Source organism: Myotis myotis, unplaced genomic scaffold (assembly GCF_014108235.1).
Source record: "Myotis myotis isolate mMyoMyo1 unplaced genomic scaffold, mMyoMyo1.p scaffold_m19_p_13, whole genome shotgun sequence".
Lineage (NCBI taxonomy): Eukaryota > Metazoa > Chordata > Mammalia > Chiroptera > Vespertilionidae > Myotis > Myotis myotis.
Window position 1 is genome coordinate 10,437,061 of NW_023416317.1, and position 22,368 is coordinate 10,459,428.

Genomic DNA, 22,368 nt, shown 5'->3' on the forward strand with positions numbered 1-22,368 from the left:
CAATCTTCAGATGATCATAATGGGACTAGAACACGTATCTCCGGGCTCCTCCAGCCCTGTGCTAGAACTGTGGGTGTTCACAATGGCGCTGTTTAATAAGCCTACAGAAGTGAAGGTTTTTGGCTCTTCAAATACAAACAGGATGAATGCATTATCCAGATGATGCTACTTGGCTACTTCTAAAGTGCAAAGTTACACTAACATTAATGAACTGCTGTTATGACAATATCCTAAAAGCAAGCAATACACAGCTCAAATACTTATAACTCTCGGCAAGTGACCGGGATGGAATGCCACTGGAATAACCCGATCAGCATCATTCACCAAACCCCCACAGGAAGGCGACCTAAGGAGGAGGACATAGTAACCCAGGGGCCCAGGATGGCCAATTACCCACTCATCTCCCTGATCCATGTCCTCACCACCCCACTCCCTCATCTTTGTTCCTCCCAAGTCCTCTCCAAAACAGGACCACCAGAACCACAATGAATGCCAAGTGAACACTTGCCAAGGATAGTCCAGCTCAAGGAAAATGCAGGGCCCAAGGGGGAGAAAAGGGAAAAAGATAAGTTGCAAATCTCTGAACACTTCTGTGTGAGCCAGGCTAACATCTGCTCCAAAACCCGGGCTGTATCCATGTGAGCAGAAGTTGGCAAGCCTTTTCTGTAAAGGAGCAGATAATAATATTCCAAACTTTTTGGTCAAAGGTCTATGTGAGCTACTCAACTCTTCAGCTGTACCCTGAAACCAGCCAAAGAAAATACACAAAGGAATGGTTGTGTTCCAATAAAACTTTACTCTCAAAAACAGGAGGTGGTCTATAATTTGCCAACCAACCCCTGAACTTGAGGGCAGTTTTCATAACCCTTATTCTCAAATCCCAAATGGGAAATTCTGGTGAAATACAAATAATTGAATTTAGCTTGCTTAGCTCTCAGTATTACCCCCACCCACTGTCAATCACAGTTACCCACTGAGAGTTCCAATCACAACAATAATAAAGGTGGCAAACCGAGCACTAAGTAATATTAGGTACTTTATGCCGGGAATTCGTTAAATTTTCTGATTAAAGAAAGCACGCTCTGCCCTGACCGGCGTTGCTCAGTGGTTAGAAAGTGGGCCCCGGGCACTGAAGGGTCCCGGGTTCAATCCTCGGTCAGGGCACGTACCTAGGTTGCAGGTGGCTCTCTCACACTGATGTTTCTCCCTCTCCTTCCCTCTCTTCCACTCTCTCTACAAATAAATGGAAAAAATATCCTCAGATGAGGATTAACGAAACAAAACAAAAAAAAGAAAGCACATTCTGACCTGGCTGGGAGTTTTATGCCCTGGACCTGGGTTAACCTAGAAATGTGGTCCATTCTCCCTATAGTATCCTAGAACTGCCTATCATCTCAGAAAGATGAACAACCTTGTTGTCAAAACAATGGAATCCCGCTCTTCGCAACCCCCAGCCTGAATTGCCTGTAACCTGTAATGTTATACCTACTCTTACTCCTTTTGCCTACTCCCCCAGGCCTGTAATTCCTTTTGCCTACTTTCTCGTGTAATCTTTGCCTTCTATCTAATATATGCCGCTTGCTGGGGACGGGGGGAGGGGAGTAATTAGAGCATATTTTTGTGGATGACCTGCAGCTCTCCCATGTTGCTGGCTATTTTGGAAAATAAATTGCTCATATAGGATTCACCCTGTATCTGCTTAATTGACTCAAGTAGTGACAGGCAGCCTGGAACCGTTCGTTATCCACTTTCACAACATCTGGTTTACTGTAGTTTCAAGGTCATGGGCTGGCCCTGCCTGGGTAGCTCAGTTGGTTAGAGTATTGTCCTTATACACCAAGCAGGCGAGTTCAGTCTCCAGTCAGGGCACATACAGAAGTCAACTAATGAATGCATTTAAAAAAATGGGACAAATCAATGTTTCTCTCTCTCTCTCTCTCTCTCAAATCAAGAAATATTTTTTAAAATTTTAATAAAATAAACGCCTTGGTCTGATGTGCCAAAAGTAATAGACAGCAACTCTTTCTCCTCCTGCCCTTTCTTTGTCCATTTGCCATTTGCTAAGGAATGTGTTTGATGGACCCCAAGTCTTCTGGACATGAGAACCAATATCCCACCACTTTAGTGTGAGGGGAAGCAGAATTTGCTCCTCCAAAATATGTCTTTGGCGATGTTGATTATTTTAAGGCGGTTATCTTTTAAGAAACAGAAGACAGGAAAAACCTTTGACCTTCCCATGAAGAAAAGATACTCTCAGAGATAACTACAGTTTAATACGAAGCAGACAGCATAGACAGGAAGGAGCCCATTGGAGCAAAGTCCTCCCTGCGCCCATTGTTTCAAGACGGCCCAACAAACATGTGTTCGCTAAACATTACCTCTTTGCATCTCCTTGCTTCCCTCTGAAGTGCTAGGCCCCTAACTCCCCGCTTCCTTAGTCCTCATCTACACGTATGCCGCATTTTGTCATATTGTCTTTAAAATTTTTATGTTGATGTAAGTTCCCCTTATTACATGTAATTAAAACCTGATTTCCTCCTGTTACTCTGCCTGTGCCATTTTGATTACTAGTCCAGCCAGGAGAACTTTCTAAGGGCGTGAAGCAACTGCTGATGGAGCAACCTCAGTATACGTTTCAGGCAAAACTGTGTAAAGCATGAGGAATGCACACCATCTACTGATACTGTTTCATTCTCTTCTTCTCCTTTTATTTGCTGAATTGGGGCCAGCAAGTGACCTCCCTGGTTCTTCCAAACCAGTCCATACCTCTCGGCATCCTTACATGACTGTCCTATCCCAATTCCAGAAAAGAAAACACAATAGGAATTGACAAACTTTAGCCTGTGGGCCCTATCCAGTTGGCCAGCTATTGGAATATGGCCTACAAATTAAGAATGATTTCCATATTGTTGTTATTTATTTACTTAGTTTTGGTTAATCCTCACCTGAGAATATTTTTCCCATTGATTTTTAGAGGGAGGGATGCAGAGAGGGAGTAATGGGGAGAAGAGGGGGGGCGGGGAAGAGAGAGACAGACAGACAGACAGACATCAATATGAGAAAGACATATCAACTGCCTCCCACACCGGCATTGATGGGGACAGGGATCAAATCTGCAAACCAGGTAACGTGCCCTGGACCAGGAATCAAGCCTGAGACCCTCTGGTGCACAGGCTGACGCTCAAACCACTGAACATACCTGCCAGGAGTGGTTTCTATCTTTTTAAATGGTTGAGGGGGGAAAAAAATTAATAAGAAGTATCCTGGGCGAATGAGTAGAAGCTGTGAAGACTAGGGGAAAAGGGAGGGGAAATGGGACATACCTGTAATACTATCAACAACAGAAAATATATTTAAAAAGAAAAAGAAGTATAATATTTCCTGACACATGAAAATTCAATAGAATTAAAATTTTAGTGTTCATAAATACAATTTTATGGGAACACAGCCAGTTTGTCCATATTACCTACGGGTGCTTTTGCACTAAAATGGCAGAGCTGAGTGGTTGCAATAAACACCACATGCCCGGCAAAGCCTAAGATATTCACTAGCTGCATCTTTCCAGAAAAGCATGAAACCCCTGAAGTTGAACTATTAGACTTCCCGTCCATAGAAGCTGTTCCCAATCCAGACAAGGCATTCCAGAAATACAAAATGAAGGCGCATTAAGTCCGCCAGATATCTACAATGACACCATCCGAGAGATCACAACTATGTCCACTCCTAACTACGCAATGAGAAGAGTGTAAGCCTTGCGTTCCTTCACTCCATTTTCCACTGGAGATGCAGATGGGATGTAACTTCCAACTCTAGACTAGCACCATTAGTATCCTAGATTGATGAACTGTAAATAGCAGGCCACTTTTTGCTGCTTCTTAACTGAACTGCAGCCACAGAGTACAAAAAGATAAATTTTCTTTGGGTTTCTTGGCAAGGAGCTCTCTATATATGTAATTTTGGCTTTTGTCTCCCAATTTCCTTCATTTATCAAAAATGTTGACAAAAAGGCTCTAATTAGATCATTCTAATCACAAGAAACTGGGTGTGATGGAAGACTTCAGAATCACTATCTGCTCTTTGCAAAACAAAACAGATAGGCTATTCTCCCTGTAGGGGCAGGAGATTTATCAAGAGACAAAAGGATGCAAAAAGCCAATAGATAAGGTGTAATTAAAGATCAGGCCTATAAATTTTACACTGACATAGATTTAAGAGGATTTGCAGGTAGAAATTCAGGATTTAAAACCCAAGTATCATTATGAAAATAATACCGTTCAGTTCTGTATGCAACAGCATTCTATAATTATATAGGTTTATTATTAAGACTAATGCTCTGTGCCTTCCAGCCCTTTCATACAAAGAATTTAAATTATTCAGTGCCAAAGAAATTTCCAAAGTGGCCTATTTTCTTCAAGCATTCCCCCTTAATTAGCTACATGTTCCATGTATTGAGCATCTAAATCTGTTTTAGAAATAGCAATCACCTATCATATCTCTGTTAGTTGTTAGAGGCATTAATTTAGAAGGTCTGTGTATTCTTATAGGTTTTCATCCCCCCCCCCCCCTTTATAATGTAATAAAATTACTTCCAATAGGATATTCAACATGGTTATAATACAGGGTGGGCAAAAGTAGGTCTATAGTTGTTTGTATAGGACATAATACAATCCTATACAATAAAAGCCTAATATGCAAATCGACCGAATGGTGGAATGACCTGTCGGCAGGGTCAGGGCTGGCAAGTGGGCTGCTCCAGGCCAGCCAAGGTGGGTGCCAGCAGGCAAAGGGAGGAGACGGCAATCAGAGAGGTGGCGGTAGCAACCAGCTGCAGCGGAGGGGCAATTGTGGGGTGGGACCAGCCATTCGCTGGCCGGTGCCATCCCCCAATCAGCCACCAGTAGCCTCCCACAGAGGGAGGCCAGACTGACAGGGAGCAGGCCTAAGCCATCAGTCAGATATCCCCTGAGGGCTCCCGGACTGGGAAAGGGCGCAGGCCAGACTGAGGGACCAGCCCCCTCCCCGAGTGCATGAATTTTCATGCACGGGGCCTCTAGTAATTAATAAAGAATAAACTGTTTGTGTGTTCACAACTGTAAACCTACTTTTGCCTGCCCTATAGTGCTCTCTCTTCACTGGCTCAAAGGCCAAAAGTAAAAAGAAAAAGAAAAAGAACTTCAGAATACTATATAGTAGAGAGGGCTGAAGTATATTCGACTAAGATCCAACTTGAAACTAAAGTTGCATCTCTTAGATTAAAGCATAAATGATCATTTTGATATGTGATGCTCTATAACATTCAGCAGGTATTTAGCAGCTCAAGACTAGCCTCTGAAATCCCAGCCACTGGAAAGACAGAAAAGGAAAGGCTGCATCTTTTGGAAAATGACAAATTTGGCACAATAACTCATTAACAAGTAAAGTTCAGAAATAAATTTAGGGGAAAAACAGATTGAGAAAACAGGTGGGAGGGATAATTTAAAGTACTTTAATAACCTCGAGGCAAACCAGGCTTGAATATTTAAACTTTTAGGGAATCACAAAAGGTATGAACAGACAGAAGTCTGGCTTGAAGGTGATTCAAAGTGAACCTTCCAGAGAGTTTAATGAGAGGCTACTGATCAGTGAGATCCCACTCAGAACAGTCACTTACCGGAGTAGGCCCAGTACGGGTCCCCAGAGGCCTTGCGCCTGCGGATCTGTGAGGAGCTGCTGTGTCTGCTGTCCTGAAGGGACCCGATGTAGCCTTCGGTCAATGCTAGAAGGAAGACAGGAGAGCCACAGTGAGACAACGGCAGCACCACTGAGCCCAGGAAGGTGTCAGATGCACACCAATAAGTGACTTCTGGGAAGCACAAGCCTTGGAATAACGAAGAGAACCTATTGGTTTTACAGAAAAGCAGCTACAGGAGACTCTGGAGATATTACCGTGGTCACTATTAATATTAATCACAGCTTACAACAACCCAAGAAGCTCAATGCACTAGGCACTTTATATACATTACTAGAGGCCCGATGCACGAAATTCATGCAAAGGGCTCAGCCCTCGCAACCTCGGGGCCCTCACAGCCCTTCGCAGCCCAGAAGGCCATTTGGTTGTTCGGTCTAATTAGCATATTAGCTCTTCGTTAAATAGGATCTTAGTCTGCAAGGCAGTCAACCTGGACCTTAGAGAAGTTCTTTAACGTGCTCAAGGTCATACAACTAGGAGACCTGTAGCCTGCATCCAGCCTATGTGGTGGGTGCAAAGGGCCTCCAGCCTCATTTGATCTTCAGAGAGCAAGGGCCACGCCATCTCTTTTACAGATGGAGGAAGTGAGGCTCAGAGCCCAGGTCACTGAGGTAAGTGTGCAGCAGGTCACGGACCCAAACTTAAGTACCTACATCCAAGCCAGGGCTGCTGCCACCCACATGCAGCACAGCCTGAGCCTAGGAGACTCCCAAGGTTGAGTGGCTGACTTCCACATCCTTTGGACCCTGAAGACTTAGTCACCTATTGTACGTGAGGATATGAAATTTAAACCCTCCAAGGGCAACAGAAAAGAAACACTGCCCTGGCCAGGTGGCTCCGTTGGTTGGGGCGTTGTCCTGTCCACCAAAAGGCTGCAGGTTTGAATCCCTGTCAGGGCACATACCTAGGTTGTGGGTTCAGGCCCTGGACAGGGTGTGTATGAGAAGCAACCAATCGATGTTTCTCTCTCCCTCTCTCTCTAAAAAATCAATAAACATATCCTCAGGTGAGGACTAAAAAAAAAAAAGAAAGAAAGAAACACTGCTTAATGATGTATTTTTTGAAAACTCAAACTGAATCCAATCTTCGACCCCATGGTGGAGGCTTCCATCTGCCAGCTCTTGTGTTCAAAGCCCGCCCCTCCCCTTCCATCATGGATGCAAATCTCTTTTGTTGTGAGCCCACACCTGAGTGCACTGATGTGTAAAAAAGACAAATATCACAGGTGCCCAGAATCCAAAATGAAATGGAATTACACTTCAAACAATACATCCCAGCTGTCTATGTTAACATTTAAATGCATCCAAACAAAATCAAATGTGCTTTTAAAAAGCAAAGAAAGCAGTTAGCGGAACTGTACAGTCAATTAAAAATTAGGATGGCACCAGGAAAACATAACACATTTTCTATTCCAAATTAGTCAGAGTAATAATAATAATAATCTCACCATGATGGCATTAGCAATGTAGACACTGAGACAGTCGTGAAGTAAATGAGGAAACATATAAAATACTTTATGCTTACATGTCAATTGCAAAGACATGTTTAATGCTTAAACAAAGAACAAAGATATTCCAGCAAGATGAACCCTTCAGAGGGAAAGAAGAATCTTTTAAAATCCGGAAACACATCGAAAAAGCAAAATTGATGTCATTTATGCCTAGTCATTGGTCCTGAATGGCACAGTAGAAATCTAAGTCACTTTTCATGTTTAAAGCATGTTGAAGTTTTAGCTACCTATCATCCACTCCATCCTAGTTTTTGCAGATGAGCCATACAAAGCCCCAGGAAGTTGACCATGCTAATCTAGGGATCAAAATTAAATCTCTCATCTCCTCATCTACTTTTTGTCCATAGACTAAAGCACATGAAATGAATAACTGTTAACTGTCCACGTATATAGGAAGATTTTGCACGTGTCTGTTTGCTGTGTATCTTAGAGCTAGTTCACTCTAATTATTCCCAAATAATTCTTCCTCTTAGTATCAGGACAATGAGTAAGAGTGTCTTGGCCTTGGGAATAATCCATGTGGCTTCCATTAGGGCATGTGATTGAGCCTCAGTTTCCTTATCTGTAAAATAGAGCTAAAAATCCAACCCCATAGGATAGTTATTTAGAAATACAAGTTATTGTGAGCAGAGCACCTAACTGAGCATGGGCATACGGTGCTTTTAAATGCCTGGTAACACAGTGGCCATTTGTTGCTGTCACTGTTTTTGAAACCACCATAGCCCTCACTTCCTTAGTCAGAATCATACATTGGAGAGCCTTGCCCCTTACCTCCCCTGTCTCCCTGCCAGCTATTTTGTGTGTGTGCGCGCACGTGCGTGTGTGCATGTGTGTGTGTGTGTGTTTGTGTGTTGTGTGTGTGTGTGTATGTGTGTGTGTGTGTGTAATGGGGGAGTTAGGGAGGCAACAGAATGACACTAGTTTGGCTTAAGCCAGTAAGACCGTGCCCCTGCCCCCACAAGGTGTTTAAAAATGGGGACATCCACCAATCAGAGAGATTCTCCTCTCTTCCTGAGGTCTTAGGGCATGAGCTGGAAGCCTCAGGGGGTGACTGAGGATACAGCAAGGGGTCAGCAGAGGAGCTCAAGAATGGAACCATCCAACAGCAGACTAGAGGATCGCAAGAATCATGTCAAAGATTTGAAATACAAAGAAGCAAAAAACACCCAACCGGAAAAGCAAAAAGAAAAAAGAATCCAAAAATATCAAGATAGTGTAAGGAGCCTCTGGGACAACTTCAAGCATACCAACATCTGAATTATGGGGGTGCCAGATGAAGAGAGAGAGCAAGATATTGAAAAAGATTTGAAGAAATAATGACAGAAAACTTCCCCTACCTGATGAAAGAAATAGACTTACAATCCAGGAAGCACAGAGAACCCCAAACAAAAGGAATCCAGAGAGAACCATACCAAGATACATCATAATTAAAATGCCAAGAGCAAAAGAAAAAGAGAGAATCTTAAAAGCAGCAAGAGAAAAACAGTTAGTTACCTACAAGGGAGTGCCCATACAATTATCAGCTGATTTCTCAACAGAAACTATGCAGGCCAGAAGTGAGTGGCAAGAAATATTCAAAGTGATGAACAGCAAGAACCTACAACCAAGATTACTTTACCCAGCAAAACTATCATTCAGAATTGAAGGTCAGATAAAGAGCTTCACAGATAAGAAAAAGCTAAAGGAGTTCATCACCACCAAACCAGTATTATATGAAATGCTGAAGGGTATTCTTTAAGAAGAGGAAGAAGAAGAAAAAGGTAACGATAAAAATTATGAACAACAAATACATATCTATCAACAAATGAATCTAAAAATCAAGTGAATAAAAAATCTGACGAACAGAATAAACTGGTGAATAAAATAGAAACAGGGGCATAGAAAGGGAGTGGACTGACAATTCTCAGGGGGAAAGGGGTGTGAGGGTGCAGGATGAGACTGGACAAAAATCATACACCTATGGATGAGGAGGGGGGGTAAGGGCAGGGGGTGGGGTGGGAACCAGGTGGAGGGGAGTGATGGGGGGAAAAAGAGGAACAACGGTCATAATCTGAACAATAAAGATTTATTAAAAAAAAAAAAAAAGAATGGAACCAAGCCAGAGGAAGCAAAATCTGTGCATGATTTCTGTTGCCAAATTTTAAGCCAGGGACAAAGCCAATTTAAAACCAACCCCATGGAAGCTTTAAATCTACAAGAACCAACTATCTGCAAAGTTTACTTTTCTGTCTCTCATATGCAAAAGATGCCCAAATGATACAAATTGTGACCTGGTGACCTTCAAACAAGGCACTTCAACTTCTGATCATCAAGTTCTCCATCCATAAAGGCCATTGTTAAACTCCAGCTCTGGCTCTCAACTCTGGATGCTTTAATAATAATAATAATCCTATATAATAAAGAGCTAACATGCTAATTAGGCCAGACGGCAGGTTGACCTTCCCGAGTTACCTTCCAGGATGACCAGTGGGTGGGGGCGGGGCCGCAAGGGCCGAGGCAGCCGTGGCTGTGAAGGCCTACTCTTGAACGAATTTCGTGCATCGGGCCTCTAGTAATAATAATAAAAAAGAACCCTATACCCTGGATCCTACCTGCAGATACTGGAATTTAATTGGTTGGGTTGGGTTGGGGGGGGGGGGGGGCAGATATCAGTGTTTTCTAAAGTTATCCAGAAATAAGAAGCACAAACCTCCCTGGATAAGCCAGACCTAGGGTCCTGTTCATTCTCAGCCTCTACCCTGCAACCTGTAACTTCACATGTTAAGTATAACACGAGTAAAGAGCTGGCCAGGCAGAAATGGACAACTTGCTGCAGAAACCACCCGGGGGTGGTGTTAACCTCAGAATTTAGACCAACAAACCCGAACTGAGCCAGAGTTCTAGCCAGGAAACTGACAAACAAACGAAGCAGGTATCACCGTAAAGGGAATGGGGTAAACCTCAAGGATATTAACTCCTATGCCTTTTACAGGAGATGTTATCTAGTATCCACAACCAGTCCTCCTTTTTTCTTTTTCTTTCTTTTTTTTCTGAAAAGGAGATGCTTTCCATTTCCCAGGACCTTTGAGAACGTCAGGCTGGGGCAAAGTAGGATGAAGGCAGCCAGCCTGTCTCTCATTTGTGTGGCTTCCACACTGGCAGCTGCATTGCCCATCCTGCTGGACAGCAAGGCGACGGGTCCAGAGCTGCATCAGTAAGCGCGCCAACCTGCCAGCACCAAGAAGCAGACCCTGGGGCCAAAAGTCTTCACCTGGACTGGACAGAGGCTGTAGGTTTGGGGTTCCAATACCTGCCAGCTCCCCCAACCCATTAAAATAGCAGTGAAAAAGCAAAACTACAAAGATGTATTTCATCCAAGAAACAAGCGGGTTACATACTGGGGGTCCTCCCCTGAAGGCAAATCAATGCATCCATGCCCCCAGGAGCAGACACCTTCCCAGCCATCCACACACATCGCCCTGGTGTGAGCACTGGAACTGCCTGTCTGAGGTAGTTCAACTTGGAACAAAAATAAGAGGTGTTGTTTTGCTGTATACAGACCAAAGAACAAGCAGTAACATACGGGACAGGGCCATCTCGAAGAAGGTGGGTCCCCCTGTCTTCATCCCACCCCCCAGAGTGCTGAGGTAGAACGCGGGGTTGGAATGGGCAGGAAGCCCGGCTGGAGTAGCTCAGGTGGTTGAACGTCATCCTGTGCACCGAAAGGTTACAGGTCAGATCCCCAGTCAGGGCCAGAGGGAAGGCAACCAATTGAGGTCTCTCTCTCTCTCTCTCTCTCTCTCTCTCTCTCTCTCTCTCTCTCTCTCTTTCCATGTCCTCAGGCAAAAAAGCCTGCTTCTGAAGAGCATGCTGCACGGCCTCTGAGCTCCCCAGAGATTAGGAACTCACAACCTACCATCCATGGTGGAACCTTGCAAATGATAGCTGTTCAGTTCTGAGTGACTACATTAATAAATACATGAAAAATGGTAAGGCTGGTGGATGTCTGTGTTGGGGGTAAGATTATGTGTATCTACATGTATATGCTGTGTTTATATAAACCACAAGCGGAAACACCGCCTTCTCACCTACTGTCTCACTCTCTAGACACTCCCCCCCTCTCAGAAACAACAAACACCTACAAGAGAAGCTGGAAGGAATGACCCCAGGACCTCAAAGCAGTTCTTTGGGGCAGCAACTCAGGAATGAACAGGGTAGCAGGGGACTTTATCCCCTGGCACGTAAACCATGCGATAAAGATGACTATATTTAGCGTTCCCTGTCATTTCCTCTATGTCAGTAATGCGTGATTTCTTTTTCCCTGAGTAAGAACATAATCATGGACTACTGGCACTTGCATATTTAAAACAAAACAAACTCTCAGTTCCCAAATGTATGTTAATCGTATAACAAAGTTTTTATTTTAAAAAACTTTTAAAAATTATTATTTGAACAGCGGTCAAAAAGATATATCTAGTATCTTAAAGCACTTAATACTTTACTGGCAAGGAGCAGAGATTTGCAGAGAGAAACAATCCATGGTTCCCAAGATACAGACTCAGCACACCAAACTCAATCAATTTTAATACTCTTTGTAGCTTCTAAACTCCAACAGCCAACCAACAGCAGCATGGCGATGATATGTATGGTAAGGCTATGAATCATGCTATTGATTTTCAATATCTTCCCTGCAGAAAATTAAATTATGCAAATGCATGCCTTTACAGGTCCTTACCTTAATGTAAAATTGCATCCCTGTTTATGTCAGCAACTTAATTACACAATTAGAAATGGAGAATGCTTATGAAAAGATGTAGTTTCATTCTTCAGAACAGACAATAAGTGTAAATCTGCCCTTAATTATCGTGTGTCAAACAAGAAGGAGGTGCTGTTGTTATACAAACTACCAGGTTCTACAGCACCAAGCCCACTGCAGGCACCGAAGCTGTCGGTCAGCAGAAAGCACAGAGGGGCTTTAAGTGGGGTCACCGCGCTTCGAAGAGCCGGGGCCACAGTGATGTGACAAGGGTAGAGGGCACAGAGGACGCTCAGGCCTGTACACTGAGGTGGACTCCTCCTCAAAGAGGTCCTGTCTAGTGTGAGTTTCACCACAGGTGCGCGCACACACATGCACACCCACCCACATGTTGACTAACCTGTGCATGAGGAATATCAAACGGGGCTGCCTTCAAAGGTCTGGATATTATAATCATAAAGTGAGTTTAGAAAGGAAAAACCCAGCGACTCCCACCGTCCAGGACCATCTGAGTCTCTCAATTCTGACAGGATGACAGCGGAGATCACAAAACCAAGAGCATGAACCAGCCACCGCTGCTCACGTCTCACTCAGCGGGAGGCATCGGTCCCTGTGCAGAGGGCTAAGCCAGTGGCAGGTGTTTTCATCAACTCTGCCACCACCTCCGAGAACTTCTACCGAGCACCCCTCATTTCCATCCTGGAGCAAAAAAGACAAAAAATTTCCTGACCCAGAGTCCCAAGTCTTTCCCACAGAAATATCCTAAGAGCTACCTCCACGGAAGATGTCAATGAAACTGACTCCTAAGTGCATGATTTAATTTCCCAGAGCACTGGACACAGTTTCCAAGAAGAAATGTTTTGATGCTGGGAATATAAAAGCAGATGTGTATTCCATCTGCCACAACCATAATCTTCAGGAGGGTTCTCTATAATCCTTACTCTCTGGGCTTCACAGAAATTTTGACCTGGGAGGGCGGGGGGAAGAGTTTCCCGTTGAGTTAACTCTTGTGTGTTCATGTGCAGGCTGAACATTTTCCACACAAAGAAACCGGCTCCTCTGGAAACACTACATTAGACAGCGTTCCTGATAAAAATGTCTGTTCGGTTTAACTGTCAGAGAAAAGGGTCACTGCATCTACATGGGGTAAAATAAACATTTTTCTCCCACAATTCCAAATGTAGAAACTGAAAACTACAGAGTGGAACTAACGTCTTATTGCTTTTAACAAAGGTGGGGTGTTTACATACATGCACTTGTGCACCTGAAAATGAATGGAAGTCTGAGGTGCCCACCCAGAAAGGAAGACATGGTCCCTACAAGCATTTCCATATAACCACGGCGTCCCCCCACCTGCGGTGTCATCTCACCATGTTGAACCACAATGCCCGTTGATCCCAGCTACGTCATGATCTCCCACAGGATGAAGTGATTAGATGGCAGAGGTTATGTAGAGGTGAAACCAGTATGTTTGAGATGAGAACAGCCCGAAGTTCCATCAAAGCAAAACAGTGTAGTGGCCCTTGAGGGTATTTCCACTTTCAACTGTATGTCCAATTCTAGGTCATTCCAAAGGACTTAGACGCCTGGGAGAATTGGCCCAGCTTCCATTCAAAATTGAAAACATCAAAACAAAGAAATTCTGGTTCCCTGGTGCCAGAATTGAAATTACTTCGGATGATGGATGGATGGTTCCTACACAGAGTCCTAGTTCACTTCCAGAGTCACTGCCAGAAACCTGCCCAATGGAAAGCAGTAAGAGCACCCCTGCTTTCAAACCCAGAATGCCCGCTTCCAGAGCGGCAGGCAACCCGAAGCAGGCTGTTTGTATCTATTATAACAGCTCATACAACAAACTAATTAAAGATCCCTCAAGGATGGAGAAATCGCTACCAAGCATAATTTTCTCTACATTTTAAAGAGCATTTAAGAACATTAAAACCACACAATAGTCTAAAATGAATAAATCTTTATCTTTTTTGTGCCTACAATGAGCAAAAGTATCAAATTATAGTTAAAGTAATTCAATATTCCAATCAGCCCCTCATCTCCTTTGTGCCTGGCTTTCAATTAATTGTAGTAAAATGTACTTAGGGTCCCAAGAAAGCAGAATCAAAAAGCACATTCCTTTGTAACTACTTCATTTACAAATAGCCCCTCAGTTATTTGTGATACTGAACTGACCTCAAATATAATAGATTACATTACAGTAAATTGCCTATTTTATCACAGTCAAAGGTACTTACTGTCCCAACTACAAAAATATGTTTTTTCATCATCTGAAGTGATAAAGAGACCTCACACAGAGCCATGTCTCTTTCAGGTAAAACAGGTAATTGAAGGGGAGGGGAAGCACACGCAATGCAGTTACTAGTGGGCAAAGAACACACAACAAGGCTTGTAAAAAGGACTTAGGTCAGGGGGAAACACAAAATACTGACATTTTCTCATTATTTTCCTCTAAAGTAACTGATTCCAAAAGGTGGAAACCATTTTCTTTTTAATCAGACAGGACTAAAAGAGACAAAAAACTAGAGCCGTGCCTCCACAATTTTAAATATATCACAGTTTTAAAACCTTAGAAACAAAAATACATGTTTCCCAACAGGTCCAAGGAAAGGTACCCTAGAAAGAGGATTTATACAGGAGCTCAGAGGCACCCTCCTAAAAAAGAATTCTATGCCTGACTTCAAATATTTTATAACATCAGGTGCAAATAAATCAGCCAACTCTTCCAATCCATTTTAATACTGTTTGGTTTTCAAAGACTCGTATCCTTCGATTTTATAAGATTCCTGCGAAAATGAGGATTAATCATGGGGAGTGTTTTGCTAATGTCGATTGTAACAAATTTTTCCTGTCAATCTGACAATTGCACCATCTCTCTGAATCCTTAATAATCAACAGAACTGGCAAATTCAGATCACCTGGGTCCCAGACTGCATTTTGGTGGCCGGCCACCAGGCTCAATACAGCCATTAACCCAGAAGTTTTGTTTCACCCACTGTACGTGTCTGCATGTGTGTGTAAGTATTTGCCAACAGGGGAAAATCTAGGTGGGAGCTCCAATATCTGTTGTTGTTGTTTTTTTATAGGAGCTATACTTTGTCCCCAAATAGCACCACGATGCCAGGTGAATAATGACTAGTTTTTTAGAGAAGAATCACGGCCCCACCCAGTCACATTTGATCATTCTTGTTTCCTGTCTAGTCCGTATGGCCATCTAAGTTTGCCACCCATGACCTGGCTCAGTAATAAGTCACTTACTAAATCAAGTATTGCCAGCCCTAACCGGTTTGGCTGGGTGGATAGAGCATCGGCCTGCGGACTGAAAGGTCCCAGGTTCGATTCCGGTCAAAGACATGTACCCTGGTTGCGGGCACATCCCCAGTAGAGGGTGTGCAGGAGGCAGCTGATTGATGTTTCTCTCTCATCGATGTTTCTAACTCTCTATCCCTCTCCCTTCCTCTCTGAAAAAAAATCAATAGATTTTAAAAATAAATAAATCAAGTATTGCCTATGAGGTAGGCATTATTAACATACCATCAATACAAGGGCTCATATAATTCTCCCAATAATCTTGTGGGTTAGGTACAATTATTCAGAAATGGTGTATAACCTGCCCAAGAATACACAGACCTGAACCATGTATTACTCTCAAACCTATATAATTGACACCATAGTAAAACTATTCTTCATGAACTTCAATTTTAGGAATTATAAAAACATCGGTGTTAATAGCTACTCCACCTGCTCTAAAGTAACCATCACAAGTGAAAAACAGTTTATATGCAGGCCTCAGAAAACTAATAACATAACAAATTCAAGTCTACTCTTCCCAACACTATTGGCAATTGTCTAATATAAAATCATGTTATAATAGCACTAACAGAAAAATAGAGAGTGATTTTTTCTAACTTGATGTGGAGAACACCTAATTACAATGATACAAACATTGGTTATTGTCTATAAAAAAGAAAGTAACTTCAAGACAAAATATTAACTTACAACTGGAGTCAGAGAAACAAAGTGACACATTGATTAATAAATTCTCTGTGTCTTCTCTTTAAAGTGTGTAATCGTGACTGCCTAATAAATTTTTATACCTGAGAAATAAAGGATAAGCTTTATAACTTGGGCTCCTTCTACTACAGTTAAGACACTTACATACATAGTCCCTGTGAAATACTGCATAGAAATATTTAATAAAATGGACTTTTTTTTTTTTACAGCACAAAAAGAAATGGACCCCAAAAAACCCTACTTAAATGTTGTTGGGTGCCCATTTTAAAACCATGGTCCATCTACCAACCCCAGCAAAACGTGCCAGCACTGAGCACAGGATTCACATTTCAGAACTCAGATGTAGTGAGCATCTTGGGGACAAAAATACTCAGCAAAATTAATTCCCAAACCATAGTCACAAGCCGTGAGCGCTGGTTTGGGGTCAAATATAAAGGGCACTCCAACCATCATACCCCTTCCTTGGCTCAAGATACCCAGCACGACTGTGGACAGAGCTGAGTGGCTTAGTGAACCCTGAGCCTTCTAGGGCCGACTAGGGACACCACTGTGAGGGGTGACATGAGTGAAGCCACCTTACAATAGAGCCGGAGGAGCCATTTCAGAGGGACTGCCCTGCACGCCTTGTTTTCTTTCCCTTCCCAAGAGGACCAAACCACCAACACTCCCAGTCAGTAAAAATGACAGCATACTGTCGGTAAGAACAGTGGACTCTGCTGATGACCAAACTGTTGTTAACCAATCAATGAAGTGCAAGTGCAGCCTTTGAAATCTCAAGGCAGTCTATGGCATACAGATCTATCCTTAACTCATCTAGCACCAATGAACTCTTTTTAAAAATACATATATATGTATTTATTTCAGAGAGGAAGGGAGAGGGAGAAAAAGATAGAAACATCGATGATGAGAGAGAATCATTGATTGGCTGCCTCCTGCATGCAGGATCCCGCAACCTGGGCATGTGCCCTGGACCCAAATCCAACCCGGGACCCTTCAGTCCGCAGGCCAACACTTTATCTACTGAGCCAAACCAGCTAGAGCAGCACCAATGAACTCTTCGTGAAAAAACTTATGTCATCTTCCTCCTCTTTTCCCAGAAAAACCCTGAGTCCCTCTCCTGTGGGGAATGTGAAGTACCACTATTTGGGCTTCTGCCTGAATCTGTACTTTCTGAATTCCTTCCATTTCAAATAACCTCTTTTTGTTCAATTATTGCCTCCTAGATTTTTAGGTTGACAAAACTTAAATCCTGGCCACCCGGTAACCTATAATTGTCTATGTATTCCTCAAAACTCTGTGGGTCTGGTCAGCAAAGCATCTGCACCTTCACACATAGGAGCGCTCCTAACTCCTGGCCAGAAAAGAATCCCTAGGGAGTTTGGTAAGATGTACGCAAGTATTCACAGTCTCTCCAAGGTCGGGTGTGACTGCACCGAGGCCTTCAGGAGTCTTCACGCCACATCACTCCCATCCTCTGACCTTCAGGCCAGGAGGCGGGTCACCCAACAACTACTTAAATTATCATTTGTGCACATGGTGAAACAAGCATGACCATTAAATGAAGCAGACGTGACAGAGCCACAGAGAACACAATAAGGAAGAAATGTACTTGGAGACCGCAGTCAGGGCAGGAGAGGTCACTTTGGTTGGAAGCGCTGGCAGGATGCGAAGATAGAGTGCAAGGTGTGAGGATGTCAAGCCAGCAAAGGTGTGGCATCAGGAGGCCACCTGGGGAGGCCTGGGGAGCTGCTTGGTGGAGAAGAGGGGCTGGATCCTGCAGGACTGTCAGGCTCTGACATGAACTTGAAGGACTCCAAGAGGAGTCAGGACCAGTGTCTGCTTTCCTTTAAAACCGCTTTACTGAGATGTAATGGTTTTTAGTATAATTACAAAGTTGTGCAACCATAACAACAATCTAGTTTTAGAACACGTGTATCAAAGTATGCTTTAAAAAGGTGATCTGCTAACGAAGGGAACAGACTGGAGGGAGGCAGGCGAGAGCCAAAAACTGTGGCCACAGGGTGAGGCCAGACAAATCATTCATTAAATGTGTACTTGCAACTGTGTGCAGGCAGCCCATGCTCCTGGAGGCCAATTTCAGAGCAAACAGTCTCCTGACATTCACCTGACTAACTGCCTACCCATCTCGTCGTGTTTTTAGTTTTATTTGCTATTATTTTCTGCAACTTCCCTTTTGCCCTTTATCTCCTGAATTAGGATTTGTACTAATTATACCAGGCAATAAATTGCTTATATATGTCAATAAAAATTTTTAAAAAAAAAACAGTTGATGAGAGTCAAGCAAGATACAACTATTGGCAAACAAAATGAGGCCAAAAAAAAAAAAAAAAAAAACACCCACATTATCACTATATTAGAGCTATGCAGTGCATAAAACTACATCCTCAATATTATACAAGAAAAAAAAAAAACTACCTACCTGTATAATATCTACTATGGATGTTGGATGAGATTAGGTAGGTGATTATTATTTTAATAACAATTTTTTCATTGTTTAAATATAGACATGCATGTGGATGGCTTTAAACTCGACTTGGTTTCTCTGCCTCCCTAAATAGTCCTTTAAAAAAAAAAACACAAGAAAATTCTCTTCCACAGGTAGCTGTGAGCAATGGAACAGTAAGTGACCTAAGTAAAGGGAATTAATAAATTAAATCTATGGCAATGCATCTCTGAATGATGACAAAGAGTTGGTCTTTAGTAAGTCTTCAGCGCTGTCTCTAGTCATGAAAATATATTCAGAAACAAATATGCTTTGTGGCTGGTAGGGAAATAAATTACCAAATATCCCTCTCTCTGTAATTCAATGTGCATAGGACCAATTCTCCCTCCTGACACTCGGAAAACAGGCCTCCCATAGGCTTTGTCTGATTCAATCAATGCAGATCTGTCCGAAATTTAAAAGAAAAAAATAATACTAACCCACGGAATTGGGTAGCATTGCCCAGGCAACCACTGTCATGTTGCTGGTGAGAATACCCCAGGGCTCCAAGTTCATTTCTGTTATCTCCATTTTCATCAGGGGCTAGTGTCCCTTCCTTTCCAGAAAGCATGAGGTTTGCTCGGTTCTCTGTGGTTGTAGACAGAGACCTTCAGAAGAAAGAGCTTGCACTCTGCCTTGAAGAGGAATTATTTGCCTGAAATAACTGATGCAAGTCTCAACAAAAACAACTTAAACGGGCTGTTAGACTCTTCACTACAATGATGTAATTCAAACCTCCAACTGCGTACAAACTTTCACCAGGTCACATAAAGATGGCCAAATTAAACTAATTCTTGGGAAGGTGTGTGTGTGTGGGGGGGGGGGGGGGGGGGGTTCTTTTTCGGAAAAAGAGCTATTTAATCAAAAGTCTTCTCCTGACAAAGAAACGGCAGCTGTTACATACGAAGAGTTTGCTTCTGTTTCCATTTTTGGTTGTGCTTTTTCTAAAACCTCTGACTCTGACCAATTACACCGAAAAACACATTTGAAGAGTCAAATGGAAAGGCAGTTTTATGACTTTAGAAAGCGCAAATCCAAAATTGAAAGTTTCAGTTCAATTTTCCTTTTTGTTCCTCTCCCTGTTTGTTTACAAGAATCTGAATGAAATCAACTGCAAGGAGACATTTTCAACTCTGAATTTAACTCCTTTTATGACTACAGCGCAAGCTGGGGGTCCGAAGGGGGATGAAAAGACTTTCCTTTATGTTTACAAATACAGTGACCGCTGAAAGGAAATTTTATATTTTTCGAAGCTTCCCTCTCAGGTGAAACTGAATGAAACAAATTGTTGGTCCGGTTTTTAAACAGCAGATGAGAGAGACACAGAATCTGCAGTGCATCCTCGGGAACGAATCGGTACAACACATGTACCAAGCGACAGGACCACAGATTCCAGAAATCCTGAGCGAATTCTGAAAAACACACTCTTAAAATATTACTCACGAAGGCTTATCGAGCGCATTCGCTCTGACACATCAACTCTGTGTGATCAATGTGTGTCAAGTGGAAGGTGGGAAATATGAAGGGCTTGGGAAGCAGTGGAAACCTCAGTCTTTCTTTTGTGCGTGGCCATGTTCAGGCGAATCCATTCTTTGATATTTAACACAACGGAATCAAAAAGGCTGCAGCTATACCCTGGCCACTGTGGCTCAGTTGGTTGGGCGTCGTCTCCTGCTCCAAAGGTTGCTGATTCGATTCCTGATCAGGACACATGCCGGGTTGTGGGCTCGAGCCTGGATGGGGGAGGGGTGTGGGGAGGGGGGAATGCAGGAGGCAGCCGATCAATGTTTTGCTCTCATGTAGACATATTTCTCTCTCTCTCTCTCTTCCTCTCTCTCTCTAAAAATCAATAAACTGTTCTTTTTTTAAAAAAAAAATGGCTGCAGATTTTAGGTTTGTTAGAAATCATGCATGATATTTGAGGTTTATTTGGGAAACAATATTTCAGAAAAAGAAAAAGCACTCTGAAATTCACTTAGAAATGTCCCTTCACTCTGCAGGGGAGAAGACTCGAATGGAAATGCTCAAACCCCAGACAAAACAGAGGGTGGAATAAAGAAATGGGACTAAAGCCCTACCCGGTTTGGCTCAATAGATAGAGCATCGGCCTGCAGACTGAAGGGTCCCAGGTTCGATTCTGGCCAAAGGCACATGCCCAGGTTGCAGGCTCGATCCCCAGTGGGGGGCGTGCAGGAGGCAGCCGATCAATGATTCTCTCTTTCATCATTGATGTTTCTATCTATCTCTCCCTCTCCCTTCCTCTCTGAAATCAATAAAAATATATTTTTTTAAAAAAAGAAATGGGGCTAAAGAAATTGTGGCAGAAACAAAGATTTTTTTTTTTTAATAAATGTTTCAGGAAGAAGTAGGGATACTTTTTAAACTCTCAATGTCAAAGAAATAAATTCATTCCTCAAATTCCTCCTGCCCTGGCTTTAGTTTCTAAATTTAACAAAGAAAGTTAATAAAGATGCTGAAGATAGCTAGTATTTCCTTAGCACTTACAATGTGCAGAGCTCGCCAGCGGGATTATCTCATTTCATCCTCACAAGAAGGCTGAGGGGTAGTAAGTCCTCACAGCATGCCCGGTCCCCCAGGCCCAGCAGATAACTGAGCACCTGTCCCAGTCCCGTTCCACCGTGCATGACAGGGAAAGGAAGGCTCTAGAAACAGTGATGGCGAACCTTCTGAGCTCAGCGTGTCAGCATTTTGAAAAACCTTAATTCTGATGCCATGTCACATATAGAAATTTTTTGATATCTGCAACCATAGTAAAACAAAGACTTATATTTTTGATATTTATTTTATATATTTAAATGCCATTTAACAAAGAAAAATCAACCAAAAAAATGAGTTCGCGTGTCATCTCTGACACGCGTGTCATCTTTGACACGCGTGTCATAGGTTCGCCATCACTGCTCTAGAACGTCCAGAGTCTGCAATATGGAAATGGATGGCCAATGTAGGTTCTTTTAAAAACATACATAAAGGCCAAATATAAAATGTTACCACAGAATATATTTGCACTGATTCAAAGGGACCTTTGCACCAGGACTCCCATGGGCGATTTTAATTTCATTTATTCCATCTCAAGGACCCCATTAGGCACTTAGATGTCCAATCCTGTGTCCCCAAAAGAAACAGGGTGCTTTTGAGGGTCCTTTTCCCCTGACCGGTTTGGCTCAGTGGATAGAGTTTCGGCCTGCTGACTGAAAGGTCCCAGGTTCGATTCCGATCAAGGGTATGTACCAGGGTTGTGGGCACACCCCCAGTAGGAAGTGTGCAGGAGGCAGCTGATTGATGTTTCTCTCTCACCAATGTTTCTAACTCTCTATCCCTCTCCCTTCCTCTCTGTAAAAAAAATCAATAACATATATTTTTTTTAAAGTTGACTGTTTAAAAAAAAAAAAAAGATTTCACATTGGAAGGATTCCCAGTGTTAAACCTCTCTAGTTGCAACTAAAAATACTGCAACAAACATGGTAATTCCTGAAAATTATTATATGGCTTTCAAAAGAGAATTCTAACACTACAGCCTACACAGGAAGGCATTACACTAACACCAACTAACTGCTGAGAAAACAATGCACTTTCTCTACACAGAGGGAAAGAATGTTCCACGCGGGCACATGTTCACATCTGAGCTGAGAACTGGGTAGTACAAGAGCCTTTAGAACTGCGCGGCCAATGCAGGAGGCCTCCAGCCACAGGGCCACCCTGAGCTGAGACGTGCTGTGAGTGTAAAACGCACACAGGATTTCAAATTCTTAGCGAGAAATGGGAGTGTAAAATGCACACAGGATTTCAAATTCTTAGCGAGAAATGGGAGTGTAAAATAGCTCATTAACATTTTTCACTTGAACTCCATG

The 22,368-nt window shown here is 42.8% G+C and overlaps 1 protein-coding gene across 3 annotated transcripts in view; it reads right to left on the bottom strand.

Annotated features, from left to right (window-relative positions):
- The window catches only part of PTPRG (protein tyrosine phosphatase receptor type G), a 677,374-nt gene that overhangs the window by 499,410 nt on the left and 155,596 nt on the right, over positions 1-22,368 (bottom strand). For all 3 annotated transcript variants that reach the window (XM_036331715.1, XM_036331714.1, XM_036331716.1), the window contains exon 2: positions 5,651-5,755. In XM_036331715.1, the coding sequence (XP_036187608.1) occupies positions 5,651-5,755 (105 nt within the window). The remainder of the gene's footprint in view (positions 1-5,650; positions 5,756-22,368) is intronic.